This window comes from Rhinoderma darwinii, chromosome 10 (genome assembly GCF_050947455.1).
Source record: "Rhinoderma darwinii isolate aRhiDar2 chromosome 10, aRhiDar2.hap1, whole genome shotgun sequence".
Taxonomy (NCBI): Eukaryota; Metazoa; Chordata; class Amphibia; order Anura; family Rhinodermatidae; genus Rhinoderma; species Rhinoderma darwinii.
The window spans coordinates 89,653,623-89,676,602 of record NC_134696.1 but is presented as its reverse complement, the minus strand read 5'-3'; the positions used below and the strand labels follow the sequence as shown (position 1 = coordinate 89,676,602).

The following is a 22,980-nucleotide window of genomic DNA, read 5'->3' as shown; positions in this document are numbered from 1 at the left end:
TATGTGCACACGTAAACTGCATTTACGTCTGAAATTACGGAGCTGTTTTCAGGAGAAAACAGCTTCGTAATTTCAGACGTAAATGCTCGTCCTCGCATTTTGCGAGGCGTCATTGACGGCCGTAATCTAGAGCTGTTCTTCATTGAATTCAATGAAAAACGGCTCAAATTACGTCCAAAGAAGTGTCCTGCACTTCTTTGACGAGGCAGTCATTTTACGCGTCGTCGTTTGACAGCTGTCAAACGACGACGCGTAAGTTACAGGTCGTCGGCACAGAACGTCGGCAAACGCATTCAAATGAATGGGCAGATGTTTGCCGACGTATTGGAGCCGTATTTTCAGGCGTAAATCGAGGCATAATACGCCTCGTTTATGTCTGAAAATAGGTCGTGTGAACCCAGCCTTATATAGACTGTGCTAAGACCACATACCCCTAGATCGTGACAGCGGGTGTGCCTGTGGGGTGAGAGAGGAAACCCCCTTCCTCTAAAACCTCTGAAATGCAGCGGTGGCTATTGACCGCCACATCTGAGGGGTTAAACGAGCGGGATCGATGTTGATTTCGATCCCGTCCCCTCGAGCAGATCTGCTCCCGGTCCTCAGCTACCTCTGGTAGAGCAGGGAGCTTTTACTGCTCCCAGCGGCGCAGATTTATTCTGATGCAGTGCCGTAAAAAGGCCTATGCATCAGAATAAAGCCTGTTAGTGATCGCCGTGAAAAGGCGTATTGGCGGTCACGAACGGGTTAAGAAGATCATCTTATCGTTACGTTTATGTTGATAAATGGATATTTGTTTAATTCGTGGTAACTGGTATTGGAATCATAATTAAAGAGGTTTTCCTGTTTTAGGTTAATAATTGTAAATTATAATTATACATGAAAAGTTTTACAACTTTCTAATATACTTTGTGGTTCAATTCATTTTTAGATATTCGTTTGTTGTCAGTGAATGAGAACACTCATTTTATATTCAGAGGGTGCAAACCCGTACATCCCTAGTCCTGCTCTCAGCTGAGGGGTGGATAGGATTATTTCCAGTCTAGACTAAATACATCAGCAGCACAAATCTCTCTGGTACTTTGCTGCAATGTATCGGTCTGGAGTCCAAGCTGTTTAGTTCAAAGAGCATTGCCTAGACTGGATACAAATGTAGCAAATCCTCAGCTAAGAGCAGGACTAGGTATGTACTAGTTTTCTGCTGAACGTAAAAAAAAAAAGTCTTCTCATTTACTGACAGAAAATTGTGAGGAATTACAACACAAAAAATAATAGAAATAGCCGTTCATTCTTTACTTATGCTTCAATGCCGGCATTATTTTCTTCAAGTTCATGCCAATTCTCAATGTTCGTGCGCTGCTTGCCCCAATATTTTTTCCGGGGCGGGCAGCGCACAAGCACTGAGGAATACCATGAACTTCAAGAAAATTGTGTCGGCATTGAATCATAAGCAAAGAATGAGCGGCGCGGGCATTGAGGCTGTGGACCAATAGGAAGCCTCAAACCCGGGACTTCTGACGTATACTCGGGTTTGAGGTTTCCTATTGGTCCACAGCCTCCTCAATGCCCGCCTCGTTCAATTCTTTGCTTACGCCTCAATACCCGCCCCATTTTGTTCGTGTTAATAAAATTCCTCAGTGCTCGTGCACTGACTGCCCCCGAAAATGACGTGTTACTGGAAAACCCCTTTAAACTTAAAAAAGGAAAAGTTTTTTTTTTTTTCAGATTTGCAAATTTTGCGGCTGATTCGCAGCTTTTCCCCAGCAAAAATCGTAACTCAATGGGCAACAACCGCCACAGAAGTACAACGCTTCCGCAGCATGTCAATTTATTGATTAAATATCTGCACCGCAGTCCAATATATGCACGTTTTCTCAGCTGACCTTTTCCGCAGCATGTGGACAAGATTCGTTCAATTCTCATCCCCTTTGCTGCTACTGTAATACATGAAAGATTTTCTGCAATAAAATCCATTGCGGAAAATCTGCAGCAAATTCACCCCATGTGCACGTACCCTTAAAGTGCCAGCCACAGCGTGCCCTCTATACACTGCCAGCCAGAGCGCAGCATTCTTCCTCTTTAACTCTCCTCCCATGACTGCTCACATATAACGCACAGTACATCTAGCAGAAGCCATGTGTAACAGACCGTATCTGCAGGAGAGATTAGCGGCGCCTATGTAACAACACTTATCTTTGTATGATCAGATTGTTTTGATGTTCGAATGGGGCAGTTATACATTTATTATTTCTCATCGATGTGTATTCGATTTATATTGTGCTTGTCTATATAACAAAGTTGAAGACACCACCCGTTGAGTCCAACGAAAGCTATGTCAACGCGACCCACATCCTATAGCTGCTAAAATCAGATACAGGTATATGTTTTCAGCTTTCCTTCCTGTGGGTCTCTGCAACTATCTCAAACAGCAGTTTACATAGAGGTTTCATATCAATGTGAATAGGATAGGTAAGGAAATATAGTGCCCAGATTTTGTAAGGACTCGTGCACACGGCCGTGCCCGTAATCACAGTCTGCAATTACTGGCACTGGCAGCCGCACGCAGCCACCCGCATTTTTGGCCTGTGCTCCCATATAAAGTATGGGAGAACGGTCCGTAAAAGGCAAAAGATTGTATGACGGTTCTCACCGGTTTGTGGATCCTCTGTGTCATCTGGGAAATGGTGCTAATAACCCAGGGCAACGCTTGGCACAGCGGGTTTAGAGGCAGTTGGATGTACAGGCCAGAAGTCAGTACAGGCAGCAGAAGTCAGGACAGGCAGCAGGCGTCGTAACGGTTATGGATAGCAATAGGTCAAGGCAGGCGGCAGGCAAGGATAGTACAAAGTTCAGGCTGAGGTCACAACGGGAAAATCCAGACAAAGGCAGAAGGCAAGGTGACAGGGAAAACTGGGAACAGGGAAGCTCAAGGGGATAACTTGGTTGAACAAGCAAGGATCTGAGGGAGGAGGTTCCTTAAATAGGAAGTCTTGGAATTTTGGCACGCGCTGGCCCTTTAAGAAGGAAAGAGTCAGCGCGCGCGCCTCTAGGGGCTGCAGCCGCACATCGCGGATGACGGCCGCGGAGGGAGGTGAGAGATGCACTTACCTGACGACGCCCAGAGCCTGCAGAGCGTCCGGATCGGGTAAGTGGAGCTCGGGACGAGCATGAGGGAATGGAGGGCACAGGAACCGGAGCAGAGACCGTGGAAAAGGCGGGGAACGGCACGGCAGCCGTTACAGATAGGACATGTCCTATCTTTTGCAGATGCTTTCTACGGCCCAGACACCTTCCCGCAAATATATGGGAAGGTGTCCGTGGTCAATAGAAATGAATGGGTCCGTAATAGCGGACCGTAATTACATTCCACAATTACAGAGGAAATCTACGATCGTGTGCATGGGGCCTAAGAAATTCCATGGCCCCCAGATGGATCCGATGCAAGTAACATTTAATAAATCCAAGATAAGATACTTTTTTCAGTGACCGGATGTTTCGTTCCACCTGGACCTTGGTGACCTGTATCGCTACAACAAAATCCTAATATATAATATATCAGCACATTCCAAATGCCATAGTATTTACAATAGTACATAATCTAAGGTAAATCAAACTTAATCTGGTCAAAATGTGACTAAATCTACATGGCAATTATAACCTCTGATATCACATTTAAGTATTCAGCAGAAGCCCAATAATAGAACAGCACAATATAATCGAATCGCTTAGTGTATTTTGTTATATTTACCCCAAAATGGAACCAGAGCTAGTTAAAGGGGTTATCTGAGGGCACCAAGTAACACAAAAAAAAAACACTAACGCATAAACGCTGTTAGACTTCTGGGTTGTAGGCGGGACTGAGAGCTGTTTTTTTGTTCTTTTCCTACATGTCCCATCATGCATTTCTGCCCTCCCTTCACTATAATCACCGCCAGTCCCTTCTTTCCTATCTCAAGACCCCCCTCCCCCTCACCACCTATTAGCCGGAGTGAAGGATGGTTGCAAAGATAGGGTCTTGCACTTGCAGAGTAGGCTCGTCCATGGACTACATGGTGAATCGTTAGTATGAATGAATGTGCAACATGTAGTACATAAACATTTTGGATAATCCCTTTTAGTCAGAAGGGTCCCTTGATTAGCTTTATTCTGTGGTAGAACGCGGAAGCAAGTGTTACATATTCCTAAAGCGCCACTGTAGGGGAAATGAAGAATTACACAGTTCCCATTTAAATCAATGAGTATTAATAGAACTTGGTGCTCCGGTAAAAAAAACAATATACTTCACGACACGTCACGGCGGTCTGTGGGTATGTGGACCCACTAGGTCGCACCACCGCAGTGGGGAGGCAGCTGGCCAAATAACAAAGTACCCCAGCAATACAAAGTCCCGCACTAGGGTACCTGAATAGACTAAACAGTGGCCGAGGCTTTGGCACGGATGGAGATGGATGCAGCAGGTTACGCCAGATGTGGCGGATGACAGCAGGTGGATCACACTGGACGTGGCAGATGACAATGGACGTGGCAGATGGCACTGGACGTGGCCGGAGACAATGGACGTGGCAGAAGACAGCAGGTGCAGAAGGACGCGACTCCAACACTAACAGGCTCTGGAACAAGGACACAGTACAGGATACAGGGCGCGAGTAACAACAGGAACAGGATAACACTAAGGGACCATTTGCAAGACTGACATGGGAACACTAACAACTCTCAGGCAAGGGTCAGAAGGGCAGGGCCCTTTTTATAGTCCAGGGAATCATGGGCAGTTGATGATGATGATTCCATTTGTGCGCGCAATGGCCTTTTAAGGCCGGGCACGAGCGTGCGCGTGCACCCTATGGGACACAGCGAACCGGAGCGGAAGTGAATGCTGGCGTCTCCTGGGAGGGAGATGCGAGCCAGCGCTCACAGATCCATGGCTGCAGCCACCGGGGGGTGAGTAAATCCGACGGTTCGCGGCAATGGACGCTACAGTATCCCCCCTCTTACGCCTCCACTTACGCCCCCTCTTCTTGGGACCAGAGCGAGAGAGGAACTTCTTAATGAGAGGAAGGGCACTGTGGTTCTCTTCTGGCTCCCAGGACCTCTCCTCAGGACCAAACCCTCTCCAGTCCACCAAATAGAAGGCCCTTCCCCCTACCCTTTTGCAGTCCAGGATCTCCATCACATCAAACACATCAGATGAACCGCTGGGAGCAATTGCGGGACTGGGAGTCTTACTGTAGCGGTTCAGGACCACAGGCTTCAGGAGGGACACATGAAAGGAGTTGGGGATTTTGAGGGTAGGAGGCAGCCGAAGCTTATAGGAGACAGGGTTTATCTGTTGCAATATCTCAAAAGGTCCAAGAAACTTGGGAGCAAACTTGTATGAAGGCACCTTTAAACGAATGTTCCGCGAGGACAGCCAGACTTTGGTACCTGGAGGAAACTGAGGCGGCTCTCTTCTCTTTATATCCGCTTTTCGCTTCATGTGATCGACTGGCAGCAAAATAGAGGACCGGGTCTGTTGCCAGATTTGCAGAAAGTCCCCGAATGCAGAGTCAGCAGCGGGTACCTCAGATGTGGTAGACACAGGAAGAGGGACTCTAGGATGTTGACTGTACAGAATGTAGAATGGTGTGGAAGTGGTGGACCCACTTGTGTGGTTGTTATACGAGAACTCGGCCCATGGAAGAAGCTGTACCTAGTTATCATGCTGCAAGGAGATGAAGTGGCGGAGATAATTCTCCATGACCTGGTTAATCTTCTCGACTTGCCCATTGGACTGGGGGTGATAGGCTGAGGAAAAGTCCAATCTCACATCCAGCAGTTTACAGAGGGTTCTCCAGAATTTTGAGGTAAATTGAACCCCCCGATCGGACACGATGTGAAGGGGCAAGCCATGCAAACAGAAGATGTGCTGAATAAAGAGACTCGCCAGTCGGGGAGCAGAAGGTAGGCCGGTCAGCGGGATAAAATGTGCCTTCTTCGAAAAACTGGTCCACCACCACCCAGACAGTGTTGCATCCTGCTGAGGGAGGAAGGTCTGTGACAAAGTCCATCGCAATGTGCTGCAGGGGACATTGGGTACAGGCAGAGGTCGGGGCAGGCTTGGAGTGAGCAACCTTGTTAGAAGCACAGGAAGAGACAAAGTCCACAACATCTTTGGGTAGCGTGGGTCACCAGAAGTAACGAGTAATCAGGTCTCGGGTCTTACGAACACCAGCGTGCCCAGCCAGTTTAAAACTGTGACCCCAGCGGAGAATTCTTCTCCTGTCTGCCAACTGAACAAAAGTCCTCCCCGGAGGGATGTTTCTAACCTGCAAAGGATTGGCCGTGACGATGCAGGACGGGTCTATGATACTTTGAAGGGACTCCACTGTGTCATCCGTCTCAAATGACCTGGACAGGGCATCAGCCCTCACATTCTTGTCAGCGGGACGGTAGTGGAGCACAAAATGGAAACGGGTGAAGAACAGCGACCACATGGCTTGACGGGGGTTTAGTCGTTGAGACGACTGGAGATAGGTGAGGTTCTTGTGGTCGGTGTAGATCAGGATGGGGTGAGCTGCGCACTCTAGCAGATATCTCCACTCCTCCAGAGCCAATTTGATGGCCAGTAGCTCCCGATCCCCAATAGAGTAGTTGTGCTCTTCAGAAGAAAAAAATCTCGGGTAATCGCCACATACTACTGACTTTCCTTTGTAGCTCCTCTGGAACAGAAGTGCACCTGCACCAACAGAAGAAGCATCCACCTCCAATGAAAACTGCCTAGACACGTCAGGATAATGGAGGATCGAGGCTGAAGTGAAGGCTTTCTTGAGGCTAATAAATGTGGCTTCTGCCTCTGGTGTCCACACCTTGGCCTGATGAAGACGCATGTTCTGCGTTTAAACGCGTTGCCCTTCCTTTTTATGCAATAAATCTATCATATGCATCATTCTACTAATCTAATTGTGTAGCGCTTTCTCAAATATCCAGTTTTAACATATATGTTTTTTTGAAAACATATATAATCTTTTTTACTGCTACTCACTCGCGGCACAATACCATTGTTGCCGGTACCTGGATACTGAAAGCTGCAACCTTGTCACAACACTGCTTACATCCCCAAGCAGTACCTGCCAGTACAAGCTCTTACGGTGAGTGCAACAACTTACCCTTGCTATCCATTACCCTACCAAATCAAATTATCATCAAGATAGACTACAACACAGACATAGAGGAGATTTCAGAAGATATCATTGACAAATTCCTGGAAGACCGCGGGAGCATTATACAGTCCGAAGGGCATCACCAGGTATTCGTAGTGCCAATCTCAGGTGTTGAACGCTGTCTTCCACTCGTCGCCTTGACGGATTCGGATCAAATTATAAGCCCCACGCAAGTCTAATTTTGAAAAAATCCTGGCTCTTCGTATAAGTGGCAATGGGTATTTGTTCCTGACCGTGATCTGGTTGAGACCACAATAGTCAATGCAGGGTTGAAGAAATCAGTCTTTCTTTTTAACGAAGAAGAAGCCGGCCCCGGCCGGGGAGAAAGACTTTCGTATGAAACCTCTCTCCAAATTCTCCTTGATATAGGCCGACATAGATAGTCTCTGGCAAGGAGAGAGGATACACCCGTCCATGGGGGAGAGAGGCATTTGGAGCCAGTTCAATGGGGCAGTCATAAGTCTGATGTGGCGGCAGCATCTCAGCCTCCCTCTTGCTGAAGAAATAAGCAAACTGGCCGAGATGAGGGGGTAATCCTGCCAATGACGGGGGCAGAGGAGGCTGGACAGGATGGATCTGCAACAGACAGCGACAGAGGCACTTGGGAGCCCCATTGGAGAACCTCTCTGGAGTTCCAGTCCAGGACTGGGGCATGTAGTCGAAGCCAAGGCAGGCCCAGCAGACGAGGATTGATGGCTTTGGGCAAAACAAGAAATTAAATTAGTTCCGAATGAAGGGCTCCAACTTGGAGCCTGAGCGGCTTGGTCTTAGATACAATGGGATCGGGCAGATGCAGTCCATTCACCGAGGCAACAGCCAAAGATGTCTTCAGGGGAACTGTGGGCAACTGGAGATGATCCACTAGCTCCTTTTGGATAAGGTTTGCCGCGGACCCGGAGTCCAGATAGGCAGAAATCCGATGCATCTTCTCGTCGGATAATATGGTCACAGGAATGGTCAACTTGGAGCTGAATCCTTTATTTGGTACCGTTCCACCTAGGGCTGTCTCTCCAACCAATCCTAGGCACTGGGGTCTCTCTGGCATCTGGGGACACAAACGCACAATATGGCCTCCGAGGCCACAATACAGACAAAGTCCAGAAGTGCGTCTGCGTTTTTTCTCCTGGAGAACCTCTTGGGGACGCTCCCGGAACCTCATGTAAACCCAGGTGGCTAGTAGGACGAGATTGTCCAGAGTAGGTGGCAAATCGCTAGTGGCCATCTAGTCTTTAATGCCAGAAGACAGTCCCTGACAGAATGTGGCCACCAAAGCCTCGTTGTTCCAGGTCAGTTCAGCAGCCAGGATACGAAACTGAATGGCATACTCGCCCACGGAGAGGTCTCTCTGGTGTAGGGTCAGCAGGGATGCAGTAGCAGAAGAAACTCTCCCAGGTTGCTCAAATATCGAACGGAAAGTCCGTAAAAGGCACTGCAAGTCATGGGTCTCTGGTCCCTGATGTTCCCACAGAGAATTTGCCCATGCCAGGGCTTTGCCAGTAAGGAGAGAGATTATGGAGGCGATCCTGGCGTCATCAGAAGAGAAGGCCCTGGCATGTAGTCTGAAGGGGATCTGTCACTGATTCAGAAATCCCTGGCAGGTCCTCTTGTCTCCGTCATAGCGAGGAGGTAGCGGCGAGTAGCATAGGGGATCGGCACTGGTACAGACAGGAAGTGTAGCAAGAGGAACAGCAGGAATAGGTGCGGTGACGACTGGTTTGGGCAACCAGCTGATGTGCAATGGCGTTCACCAACAGGAGGAGTTGGTTTTGCCGTGACTGGAGGTCTCTGCCAGCATGGCTTGTGTCGTCAAGGTCTCAGGTTGACCAGCGGGGTCCATTGCCTGAGCGTAATGTCATGGTCTGTGGGTATGTGGACCCACTAGGCCGCACCGCCGTAGCCGGGAGGCAGCTGGCCAAACAACAGAGTACACCAGCAATACAAAGTCCTGCACTAGGGTACCTGAATAGTCCAGACAGTGGCCGAGGCTTTAGCAAGGATGGAGATGGATGCAGCAGGTTACGCCAGACATGGCGGGTGACAGCAGGGTCAGAAGGTTGCGCCAGATATGGCCGATCACACTGGACGTGGCAGGAGACACTGGACGTGCCAGACGACAGCAGGTGCAGAGGGACACGACTCCAACACTAACAGGCTTTGGAACAAGGACATAGCACGGGATAAAGGATACAGGGCGCGGGTAACAACAAGAACAGGATAACACTAAGGGACCATTTGCAAGACTGACATAGGAACACGAACAACGCTCAGGCAAGGATGAGAAGGGCAGGGCCCTTTTTATAGTGCATGGAATAATGGGCAGTTGATGATGATGATGATTCCATTTGTGCGTGCGATGGCCCTTTAAGGCCGGGCACGAGCATGGGCGCGCACCCTACGGGACACAGCGTACCGGAGCAGAAGTGAGCGCTGGCATCCCCTGGGAGGGAGATGTGAGCCAGCGCTCACAGATCCATGACTGCGGCCGCCAGGGGGGGGGGTGAGTAAACGACGGTTTGCGGCCATTGACGCTGCAATACTACTGGCAAGATACAGTAGCGTAACAGCCATATTAATTGGTCGTCATATATCGAAGTATATCTACGGAGGATATCTTTTTACCGGTTCTATACTTTAAAAGGTTTGGACCTCTGATCTGTGACATTGTGATTACACCCTGACTTGTTATATACAGTTTGCAACTGCACTGTACACTATCTGTAACATCATGATGTAATCACACACTAACCTGCTATATAAGGAGACATGTCTACTCTTCTAGTTGTACCGGGAGTCACCCTGTTTTTAGCCTTTCATATATTTTTCACCCGGTTGCTGGAAAGGGAGCCTAAAAATAGGGCGCAGGCAAAGGAAAGAGTCTGGGTTCTGCATATATTTAGGTAGCCTGGTCTGAGGTCTGAATATATTTGGGGGATCTGGTTTGGGGTCTGAATATATTTAAGGTGTCTGATCGGGTGGAGGGGGGAAGGAAGGGAACAAACATGAACATATTAGCTTGTTCTCCAAACGATACCTCCCACTTCAGTAACAACATTTACAAATAGAGAGTATGATCTCCTCCCTCCTAGATAAAGTTTAATCCAGCCACAGACAAAGAGGTGGGACGGGGACCAGACTACCACCCATCTCCGTCCATGCCTCTGTGGAAAATTTTAATATATTGAGCAAAGGTCTCTTATATAAGCTCAAAGGCCATTCCCATTTTTGCCACAATTTACTGCTCGAGTATCACCCTGTGAAGGGCTCTCCCAGGTTGACATTTCCGTATAAGACTGTTTGACTGCGCTGTACGCTCTCTGTGACATTATCATATAATCACACGACCCCATGCACACGACCGTATATTGATTCTGTAATTACGGACCCATTCATTTCTATTGGCCACGGACACCTTTCAGTATTTTTACTGACGGGTGTCCGTGCTGAAAAAATGATAGAACCGGTCCTATTCTTGTCCGTAATTACGGCACAGACTCTCCCATAAAAGCCTATGGGCGCTTCCGTAAATATGGACAGCTACGGATGTGCATACGTAAACAGTCCGTATTTATGGAAGCATTGCTATGCAACATGTCGGTGACATCAATTGCAGCCTCCCTCTTTTTATTAACGGACACCCTTCTGTATATACGTATAAATTATCGATGACTATGGATCTGGTTTTACGGACAGTATTTCGGAATAGATGAAAATACGGTCGCGTGCATAGGACCTTACCTGCTATGCAGACAGGGTGCTTTTGCTGTGCTCCCTCGGTGACATCATCATGTAATCAAATACTAACCTTCTATAGTATATAAACTGTGTGACTATGCTGTGCTTCATCTATGACATCATCATGTAATCACACACTTAATATGTAGATATTGTGACGGGGCCATGCTCTGTCTGTGACATCATGTAATTACACCTTACTTACTTACTTACACTCCTGTATTGTCTGGCAGCCTCTGGAAAAAGCGGATTATATCTCCTGGACTGCCAGCAGAGCAGGCAAATCTCTAGTTGAGACCACTGTTAGCCAACATTGACTACAATTAGAGCTGTATAAATATGTATGTGCTAATCTGCCCCTAGTGGCAGCTGCAAAAAAAAGTTTTTGGGATTAAATTTATGGATGTGGAAATTAAGTAGTGGAGTACTACGCTGGCAGTTTATAAGAGGACACTCTGCTGGCACTGTTTAGATTGGTCTTTCTATTGAAATTGACTATAGGGGCACTCTACTGCCAGAGTTTTTGTGGGGCACTGTGCTGCCATTATTGTTCATGGGGGCGGGCAGTCTGCTGGCATTGTTTATTGGGACATGTAGATGACATGTAGATGTGGGACATTGTTGGAACTGTTTATTGGGAACAGGGTGGTGGCATTGGTTATGGAGGACACTCTCCTGGCCTCATTTATAGTGCTCATTTCGATTTTGCTGTTAAAGGGGTTTTCTGAGCTTATGGAAACACAGAAAAGTACCTATATGTGTCTGAATGGTCACCAGATAATGCCACCATAGCGCAGAAGTAGGTTTTTTTTCTTCATTATGTTGCCCACCCCTGTTCATCGCTGTTGTTTTCAATTTGCTAGGGCTTGCTGTGGGTGGGTTTACCATGTGTTCAGTGTATGGGACATCACACAAGCAGGAGCATGGTCATGTGACTGCATATGAGCCTGGCTTACAGAGGCATTTTAGCTACAGACATCATTTTAGCAAGTGACTAATCTTACTGCATTTAAACTATATCCACACAATTAATGGAGGCACTTTGGCTGTCATTATGAGGGTGTATGGCCTGTACTTTTGTGTAAGACATCTTAATTCTTCCTGATTGTGATCTATCAGTTAGTAGGCAAGTATGAATTACACACTAACCAGCTCTAAATATTGTATGACAGGGCTGTACCACTGTGTCACATAGTCTCATGTGCTTACTATCAATATCTGCACTAAATATGGGAGAGAATTCCAAACTCTTAAAGGGGACTTTGTTGTCTTTTTTTGTATATATGTAGGGATTCCAGAATTTGGTTAATATTTTTACACACTGTTGCTTTAAGTGCTGTGATTTTTGTGCTGTTTTCATCCCCTAGGATAGTGGCCTGTCCGGCCTCTTGTACTTATTATGTGCTATGGGTATTGCGCTATAACGTTACTTTTGTTTATGGCAAGTGTGGTGGATAATAGCTCATTCGCTTGTAGTCTAAATTGCTTGATGCCTGTAATAACAGCCCGGAGGCTATCTTTCTTAATTTTTTGCTGCGCCGTAATAGCGCCAGAGCATCGCAGCATGGCTACACCACTTCCTGATGCTGGGAGCGGCGCTTATTGTATAAAACGCCTGCTGTTCTCACCAAGAGTGGTCAGTGAGCAGGTGGAAGTGGAGGAACCTGGTGTAATGAATGAGCTGCTGAAGTTGCGACAACACATGCTGTGGACCACAGTCCGTGGGTCCTCGAGCTGATTGCGGGTGACGGGGAGGAGCTTTCCCTTGTGTGTGTGCAGTCATGTGAGCTGTGGTCGGTGGGTGACTGGCAGGAGCCTTCCCACGTGAGACAGTGGAGCAGTGCAGAAAGTATAGCCAGTTGCGGCCTAGAAGGCCTGAATTTGCCGGACATCCCCTGCATCAGGGAGGAGCGCTCTTGATTCTGTTCGACGAAAGAGTGAGAGGTTCAGGCAGCCATCAACCGCCTGCCTAAACCGCCATTTGTAAGGGACTGTGCCTCACATCTTAAGAAGTGGCCATTTGCCTGCTGTGGCTGGGAGTGTTGTACTAAAGTTTTTGTAGCTACGAGCTCCTGGTATCTGATCCATCTCTTCTGCGACAAACCTGCAAGGGCCACACATCGTCCTAGATCCCCTCACCTTACAGCACTACCTTCAAAGAGGTTACTAACATAGATCCCAGGCGGTATAAAAAAAAATGTTCGCTCTACAATCATGGCCAGGTACACAGGCAAATGCCCAGAGTGCCTTGTCCTAGATCCAGCCATGTCCGACATACCCGCCAACTCCCAGTGCTCATCCTGATGGCTGTTATCATTATAATTTTTCCATACCTTTATGATTTGCATTGGTTATTGTCTTATGTATAACTAGAAATATTCGTATTAATTTATTGTTTTTTTTTCACTCTTATATTCTCACAGATGTAAGAGCAATTGGTCTTTTCCTTGAAATCCTATAATACTGCTATTAAACACATGATATTAGGAATCATCTTGTGATCACCTTGGAAGAAAGTCTCAGCTGCATTAGATACTGTATGTTTATTCTCCTTCGACCCGGCGTCCATGATATAAGAAGAATCGTGTATATAGCAAGGACACTGGAGATTGTGTCTTTAAAACCAACATGAGGGCGGCCTAGGATGGCGAGCCTGGGATGTCGAGGTGATGGTTATTGTCTATGACATCCTTCCTCTCTCTGCCTCGCTCCTACCTCCCCCACTGCTCGCCCTAGGGCCAGGATTCTGTTCCTGTCGCCTAACACCCATTCCGCTGCGCCAGCTCCCTCCGCTGCAGTGTCAGAGGCAGAGCACAGGATGGGTGAAGGGAAGGGAGAGAAACAGAGAGGTTATTTTTATAGAGAACATGACCTTTCAGCAAGGCCCTGGAAGGAAACGGGAGCTTGAAAGAGCAATGAGGAATGTAAATACATATATGCTCTTTAACCCATGGCTACTGGTGGAGGGCATGCAGCTACTTTTAATAGATGAAAAAAAAAAAAGAATAAAAAATTGTAGTAAAATCAGCATCTATATTTTATTATAGACTAACAACCATATACCGTTCTATTATGTGTGGATGAACTGCGGCTCTGAAGGAGTTAATGGCGATAATGCATTACTAAATAAATATTTTGATAGTAATTGATAAGAATTATGCTAACAATATAAGGCTCTATTCAGACTGGCATCATGGCTTTATAATGTAGCCTTAACAGCTATGGCAGATCAATTTTCTAAAGGATAACCCTGATGGACCACATTGACATATATGAGGACGTTAGGTTTTCCATATCTTTGACGGCAAGAATTGCACTGCAGACTAACAACAGGATTGGCCGACGATCTCATGTGTTCGGGGGCCTGCGGACTGTCTCCCGACGGCAGTTGTCGGGGGATTGAAGTGTTCGGCATGTTGGTTTCAACATTCCTGAGCCTTTGTACCCGCAGAAGATAAGCAAATGCCATGGTATGTATGGCTGCGGATTATTCCCCTCTCCCTATTGAAATAAATATGCACGTTTAGCCGGGGCCATGTGAGCATGTTTATGGAAGGGAAGTTGAGTGAAATAGCTGTTCAGTTAAAGGGGTATTCTCATAAAAACAACCCCACTCCATATGCCCTATTAGGGCATCATAGAGGGGTCCCCCTCTAAACGAGCGGTCCCTGTGCTGGTGGGACTCTATCTGTCCTTTTAATACAAGGATAACTATCCATCTGCATGACCACCATGTAATACTACATTTCCCCTGCAGCGGCCGTTGCAGAGGAAACGTCTGGCTGGCCGCAGCTTCCCTTGGCAAAGTCAGCTGTTTGCAGAGGGTGTTGGGAGCGGAACGCGGGACAATCAGCTGATCGTCCCAAGGGCTGCATTTTGAACGGGTCTGTTTCTAAGGAGATAAATCCTTGCAAGCAACGGTCATGTCATCCGGCCATGACATCACTTGATATCGGGAGTTCAGCAAATTGACCAGCTACATGGCATAAGGTAAGTTGAAGAATACTGTATCTACTAGTGACACTATAACTACAGGTGATGCTCAACCACTGGGCCCCATTATCTGTATGGGCCAGAAGGAGGGTCTGGGAATGTATCTCTGAGTGGGCCCTTACATTTTATTCTAGAAACATCTGTAATGATATACAATTCATCATTATAATAAAGACTCGATTTTACTATTATAGACTCTGACACCTGAACTCACTGGTAACCACATAATACCATCTCCAGACCCGAGTCATACAGAAATAAAAGTATAGAGATATTCACTTTTTTTTAAATGTGAATTTATACTGTGATATTGTAAGGCCAATGTATAATACCCAGTTAGTGCTTCCATTTCTGTCATTTCTTTTGTTTTTTTTACGTAGATTTATTTTTTTGTCTATTTTTAAAGGCAAACAAGTATTGTATAGTATGAACATAGCCTTTTACTCATATCACAGTTATTCTTCGGCAGCATAACCCCCCCCCCCCATCCATTTCGGTAATTGGTCGCTGTGTACTACATTTCTCCCGCATCGGCCTCTGCAGGAAAAATTTGCAATATCACAAATTATCGGGAGTGGGAGGAGAATCGCCTTTCAAACCAGGGTTGTCTCATGAAAACAAACTTTTTTTAGTAGGAACAGGCCCAGCGTCCCCAAACCCTGGCAACCATCTTTTCCATTAAATCCCCCTGCGGTGACCAGCAAATAATTGGCCGACCATGTAATGCATGGACACGCTTGGTTTACCTAGAACGGGAGCCTTTCTTACATGGCGGCCCTCCGTTCTGAGTCATAGAGGGTGGTCCCTCGTCTGATCAGGCTTTCAGACTAACCCTCTAATGAACATTTCTACATAGCTTTTATCCCGGCCCCTGAACGTTCATATATATGCTTTCCAGCAGAGTCATCCAGTGCCCAAGTCTCAGCTCTTTTTGGGTAGACATCAATCTTGAGTTTTCCAAACTATTGATGTTCCGCCACCAAGAGACCCGTCCTGTTGATGACATCATGATCTTTTTCTCTCAGCTCCAGGGTACTCCATACAAAGCCCAGTGTTATTAGCTGTGTTGATGACTACGTTATTAAATGATATACACCACACACCCTATAACATGCGGTTGAACTACAGGAAATAAACATGAGTGGTTAGAGAGAGAGCAGAGTTTAATAGGATCACAGTGCAGAACAGAGAGGGCAGGTCATGCTATACAATAATAATGCACAGCAGGGAGATGATGCATGCCAACCAGACCGTATCTGAAACACAGCATAGGAGCGTGTGAGCGGCACACGGGCAAATCATACAAAAACAAAGCAGCAAGTTCAGATGGTGAACCCTCTCAGCAGCTCGGATGAGGACCTGCACGCTGTAAGGGGTCATCTTCCTAAACATTAGCACAAAACGCACATTAAATACAGCTGTATACACCATCACAGCAGCAGACATCGGTGGCACACGATTAGAGATCTACCCTGTCACCATATGTTGTGCTCAATTATCTTCAGGTGGGGCTACCAGCTAGGAAGGGTTTTTTCATTATCACAAATTACGAGAAAATTTACCGTCTCAGTCTCAAGTTGGTTATGACACATACATTTCTGCTAAACTAATCGAACAAAAAAGTAGCAAAGAATATATAAAAAAGTGCAACGTTAATGAAAAGCCCTAAATAATGCTGCAGTGGCCTACAGAGCTAGTCAGAAATATTAAAGGGGTAATCCCATCTTCTAATACCATGGCATATTGCTAGGATATGCTGGGTGGGGGTCTGACCTCTAGGACCCGGCTGATCCCGATAATAAAGGGACCAAGATGCCTTCAACTTTTTCCCTCTGACGTGGCACTGCCGTTGGCCCACTGTGCCGGCAATCAGTCGAACACAGCTTATATCACTTCTTCTGGTGGGAATTTTTTTTTTAAAGTGAAGCTCCACCTTAGATTACCGTCCGTTATGTGGTAAATAAAAAATCTAGCGTCATTATAATATATATTCTTTACCTCTTTTGCTATTTAGAATTGTTTTTAGTTTGTGCAGTGAAGAAAGAAAAAATATTCTTCAACCTGGAAAGCATCAGTAAGCAGGGTAGCTACTGTTGACAGATCTTGTTATGCCGATATATTTAGGATTTATTTGAATACCCTGGGCAACCTGTTTAAAACACCAATATTGGATGTTCATTATTTCATAGACGTCTAAATTGCCTGAAGCAGTATGCATTTGTTCGATCAATTACTAAATAAAGACACACAATACAAATAACCGATCAGTTAACAGCAGCTTGTTAATGGTTTCATATCTGATCAATTCAGACATTTTAACCTTGAGTGTCATTGAAGTTTTACTTAAAGGGGTTTTCCCATAAAGTGATGACATTTCGCTATGCACTATCATGAGAATAAAGGGACTGACCGGATTCATTTTGCACTGTGTCCTCTTCAAAGTTATCACTTGCACCCCGGCCACCGGCTATGCAAGGAACTGCAATATAACCCCAATCAAGTCAATGGATTTTTGTTCCAATTTCCTGCACAGCCAGGTGGCCAGGAGCGCCATGGTGCAGGGAAAAACAGCGAATAGGCCACATTGCTAAACCAGCGCTGCGCCCTTTCTTTCCCAGGATTGGTGGGGGTCCCAGAGGTCGGATTCCAACCGATCAGAAACTGATGGCATATCCTAGCAATATGCCATCCCATTATAAGATGGATATAACCCTTTAATTGCTGCATTGACCTTTGAGGTATTGTTCACAAAGCTGCTGAGTTTTTAAAGAGGTTGTCTTAAAGTAGTCTAAAATTCCAAACAGGGTCTACTTGTTTCCAGAAACAGCGCCACTCTTGTCCATGGGCTGCGTCTGGTATTGCATCACAAGTAAATAAAAAAAAACTATAAATAAAAGCTATAAACTACTACTCTTTCCTTTACAATATTTGTAATAAATATAGGAGTGTTCTCTGGATAGTTCCAATGCTTACGTAGCCAGGTAATAATTCCACTTACAAACTTTTTTCACGTAATGTCTGTGGCTATGCGTTGTGCTTAAAAATAGTCGTGGTTATATGAATCATTTGCTTTGTCTGTTGTGTCCTGGATCTGAATCTGGTAAGGTTGCTTAGAATTCTTGAAGAACAGGTCCACCTTATTATGATGATTTCTATATTGCGTAGTCGGACTCTGAACCACAAGCTGATGCATTGGTGCGTCCCCCGGCTTTGGAGTGATAACTCTCCTGAACACAAAATGAACACCAGTGAGTAATGGAGAATGAGGTTAGCAAGCTGTGCCAGAACAAAACACAAGGACCCAAAATGCAATTTTTGGATTTTCTTTGTGTGTCTACTAGTTAACGGGGTTTTTGTCATCAGGGCCATTTATGACATATCCGCAGGGAACATTTTTTGGAACAAGTTCACTTGTAGTAGAAGACTGACCAATGATGGAAAATATTAAGTAAGTCAAATGATTTTAATCCCTCCTGAGCATCTCTCTCTAGGGGAAACGGCATATCCATGTGTGTATAACACGGACAGCCCGTTAATTTCAATGAGTGTAATTCTTCATCTTCACTGCGGTGGCGCTGCAGGGATACTGAACACTTATATTTGATCGCTAGAGGTCCCAAAAATTGGACTGCCTGTGATCAGTTTATCATTGTAACAGCCTTCTAAGAAAAAAGGCATTGTCCAAAGCGGACAACCCCTTGTCCCACTATCATTAGTCACCTGCCTCCATACTATCGTTTGGTTCCTGGGTTACAGCTCAAAAATTGCAATTGGTCGTAAAGTGACAAGTAATCGTTCCATGGAGCATCACTTCAAAACATGTCTTTAAAGCATGTCATTCGTGTGCGTATACATCCTGGAAAAAAACGCAAAAAAATATTTACATGTATGTGACGTATGTGCGGTGAAAAGATCCTTAAAGTGCGGCAGATACTGGATGATGTCCAGAGAATATCCCTTTTTTTCCAATTGGGTTTTTCAAGAAGTAAGTAGGGGATAGGACGGTGGCATCATCTGGTTTTGTCACTAAGTAACGGTTATACATAGTCGATGTATTCATTTCCGGTGTTCAGGCTTCTGGTAGATTGAAAGACAACTCCCATCGTTCTGTTTTGATTAGTGATTTTTTACACATAAATATTTTCTCCACCATTTCCTGTTCACAGACGTCTATTGCCTAATGCAACCATTTTTTAGAAGATATCTGCTTCTATTGCAGGTGTTGTCAACCCTATAATAGTAGAGACCATGAGTTCCAGTGTAACCATATTTGTGTCCCAGACACTAAAGCTATGCTGGAACAATTTTGTAGAGAGCTGCATAAAAGTAGTTCCGCTGTATAAAAAAAAACGCACACCGTATATAAATATGTAAGTAAACAACAGCATTCACCACTTCATTAATTTTTTTTGGAACCTGCCTTGGAAAACAAACCATAACTTTCTGGATATTGGGGTTTTAGGGTCAACATCGAGGAAAAATGAGAGTAATTTACGGGTTATCTCCATTCAAAAAGTTTTAGTGCAGTTATGCCCAATCTTCTCGCCCCCCATCATACTTAGGAGCCTCTTAAGAACTTAGTTTTTATATATTTTTCTACAGGGGTGGACAACTGGATTATCTACCACAGAGCCATGAAACATTGAAATGGTGGTCACCAATGAACTTGATTCCACGACTAACTGGATAGTGTCTCTACATTGTGAAGAAAACAAGTCGTACCACTGGAGAGCCATCATTTTTTTACGTACCAGTATTAGGTGGTGACCACCATGTCGGTTTTGCAAACAGAGAGCTAAGTAAGCTCTCCAAAGAGAAGACCCTTTAGAAACCCACGCCGGACATCTAAAAGTATAGCTTGTGGGTGATGGGACTGAGATTTTTGGTACTCAAACCTGAATTTTCTAGTTCTTAGTGGAGATGGACACTTAGATCAAGTACCATATTCCCATCCAACTTTGGGTTTGATCTATGTCTGTAAAAAATGTTCTCAGGAAAAAAGTGTCAACACTGTGTGGCATGGTAGTGCCATCTCAACATCCTTAAAACCACACAATGGGCACCAATCCAGACGAGAAATATCAGTGCAGTACAAACATGCCAGTGAAGATCTACTTGATACAGCATAGGGTGGTGCAATGTTAGAAGTTCCTCTGGCGTTACATAACTTCCTTTTTTTTTTTTTTTAGGGGTTAAACCTTGAAGAAAATAATATTGAAAGCGCTGTTCTTAACACCAGGAAGTTTTCTAAAGACAGACGGTCTTTAAGACAGAGGTGCGGATGTTTAGACCTGAACTTAACAATAACCATTTGTTTAACGGCTCTGTACAGCAGAATCAGATTCTTTGATTAATTTTTGGCTGTAGGGGAAAAAAAACTTCTCAGCTGGGTTATCACCAGACCTGATGTTCTATGGTGACATTGCGAGGCAAATTCAACTTATTATAAGCAGCCATGTCTTTAGGGTAGGTGCTCTTTTGTTGACGATATTGAAAAGTCTTGTTTGAGAAAGCTGGTGAATATAATGGAGTCGTCCACCATTTTTAACGTAGAGGTCTGCTGATTCACGTGATTGATGGTTCCATTACACAAGCCTATGAGCTGCCAGTCTTAATCCATACTTTTTGTTCTTCACTGAAGCCTGGGCCAGTATTGGGTGAGATCTGGGTCTCCTCCTGGTACTTGGACAGGGACAGAAACTCCCGGAGAGATCAGACCTGTATGAAACAAAGGAATTGACTTAATATTTTGTAACTAACGGAGAATTGTGATGCAAATACCAATTATTAAAGGGGTTGTCACATTAGGACAACCCATGTCCATATGTCCTACTAGGTCATATGGATATCATAGACCCTAGTGGACCCCCCCCCCCTGCCTCTATTAGCCCGAGTGGAAAACCACTGCAGAGAGCGACTCTCGTTCGGGAGAGCTCAGCACAACCATGTGTCAAGTGGTCTTCCATTTATTTGAATGGGCTCCATGCAATGCCACCTTTCTCCAGCAGTGGCCGCTGCAAATGTGCAGCTATCCCAGCGATAAAAAACTAATCGCCTATGTTTTTAGCTGCAGATCCTCCCAGAGGGTCTTCATTTAGAGAAGGGCAGTCCAGTCTCTTCTATTACAGCTGTTGTAGGGTACCGAAAGACTATGCAATTAATGCATATCCAGACAGGTTTATCCTTATGAGGGTATGTTCACACGGCCAAATTTCAGACGTATACGAGGCGTATTATGCCTCGTTTTACGTCTGAAAATACGGCTCCAATACGTCAGCAAACATCTGCCCATTCATTTGAATGGGTTTGCCGACGTATTGTGCAGACGACCTGTTATTTACGCATCGTCGTTTGACAGCTGTCAAACGACGACGCGTAAAAATACAGCCTCGTCAAAAGAAGTGCAGGACACTTCTTTGGACGTTTTTGGAGCTGTTTTCTCATAGACTCCAATGAAAACAGCTCCAAAAACGGACGTAAAAAACGCTGCGAAAACGGCGCGAAAAACGCCGCGAAAAATGCGATCGGGTAAAAAAACGTCTGAAAAGCAGGGTCTGTTTTCCCTTGAAAATAGCTCTGGATTTTCAGACGTTTTTGTTGACTACGTGTGAACATACCCTGAGAGTCTGGGTATACCAGGTAACAACCTCTATAGTAGCTGTAATAGCTGACACTTTGTTATATCTAAGGAACAGAAAAAAACAGTAAATACTTGAGAGGAAGATGATAACTCATGGGCTTATATCTAGTAGATTTGTATACCATGTCTGATTTAATTTTACCTTTGTGCTGAATATCGGTTATAATTTGAAGCTCGATTGCAGACCTCCATTGCTACCAACAAAATAACAAACCCAACTGGGCAGTTGTTAAAGGGGTTTTCCCATGAGGGGCATTTAGGACATATCCACAGGATATGGTCGGGAAGTACGGAAACAGCGTAACTCGCTGAGCTACGTTGTTTCCGTAACTCCCATAGTAGTAAATGGCATTTACGGAAGCAACGTAGTATGCAAGCTACACTGTTTCCGTAACTCATATTCAGTTCTATGGGCGTTATGGAAACAACGTAGCCCAGTGAGTTACGCTGTTTCCGTACCTCCCGACCATGTAATCAGTAAGTTTTGCAGGGAGGCAACGTGAGCATAAAAAGCTAGAACAGGGTTTAGGGGACCCCGTTCTAGAGATAGGTGCGGATCCCGGAGGTGGGACCCGCATCTATCTGACATTTATGACATATCCTGTGGATGTGTCATAAATGTCCCTCATGGAAAAACCCCTTTAAAGGGGTATCTCACTTCAGACATTGATGGGATATAGCTAAGATGTACCATCAAGGTCTGATAAGTGGGGAGCTGACCACTGTCATCCTCGCTGATCACTAGAACAAAGTGGCAGCAATGCTAAGAAAGTTTTATGTCCCTTCAGCTCATTGGCCGACCATGCACCCGCTATAAGCGTCATTGTGCCACCCACAGTGCTGCTTCGGAAGAACTTCAATTCTCATAAATGTTAGGCACGGGTTTATCATAGGACCCGTTGGAGCTATTTGTCCACATAGCTTTTTTTATTAGGAGAATTTTTCTATATGTTTTGAGGAACACTTGCCTGTAGAGCCACTAGCGCTGGACCCCAGATTTTGGTTATTCATATGACTCTGAAGTTGAGGAGGCGTATAGGCATCATAACTCCGGACACTCACTGATGGACTTGGTGGTATCATGCAGGAATAGGAAGAGGTTTGACTGGCTAGCGGCTGTGAAGAATTAATAGAAAATATATTCTTAATATATATATATATATATATATATATATATATATATATATATATATATATAGAGAGAGAGAGAGAGCTAGCATCATACTCTATATATGAGAAATCCAACAGGAAGGTGGCTTTGGAACATCAACATCTAAGAAGATATTTCTGTAGCTTCTCACCTGGATGGGGAGGTTGTTTGGCATACCGAAGCTTGGCAAAGGAGGAAGGGAACCATAGCTGTTCGTTATAGCTGCTTCACTGCGGCTCAGCATGGACCCTAAAAGAAAAGTTGTGATTCAG

General features: G+C 45.2%; 1 protein-coding gene across 1 annotated transcript in view; it reads right to left on the bottom strand.

Annotated features, from left to right (window-relative positions):
• Positions 1 to 20,339: 20,339 nt before the first annotated feature.
• The window catches only part of LOC142661550 (paired box protein Pax-6-like), a 52,824-nt gene continuing 50,183 nt past the window's right edge, over positions 20,340 to 22,980 (bottom strand). Inside the window, exons 5-7 of the mRNA XM_075838969.1 lie at positions 22,860 to 22,957; positions 22,527 to 22,674; positions 20,340 to 20,636 (exon numbers count right to left, since the gene is read on the bottom strand). Of these exons, the coding sequence (XP_075695084.1) occupies positions 20,551 to 20,636; positions 22,527 to 22,674; positions 22,860 to 22,957 (332 nt within the window). The 3' untranslated portion in view covers positions 20,340 to 20,550. The remainder of the gene's footprint in view (positions 20,637 to 22,526; positions 22,675 to 22,859; positions 22,958 to 22,980) is intronic.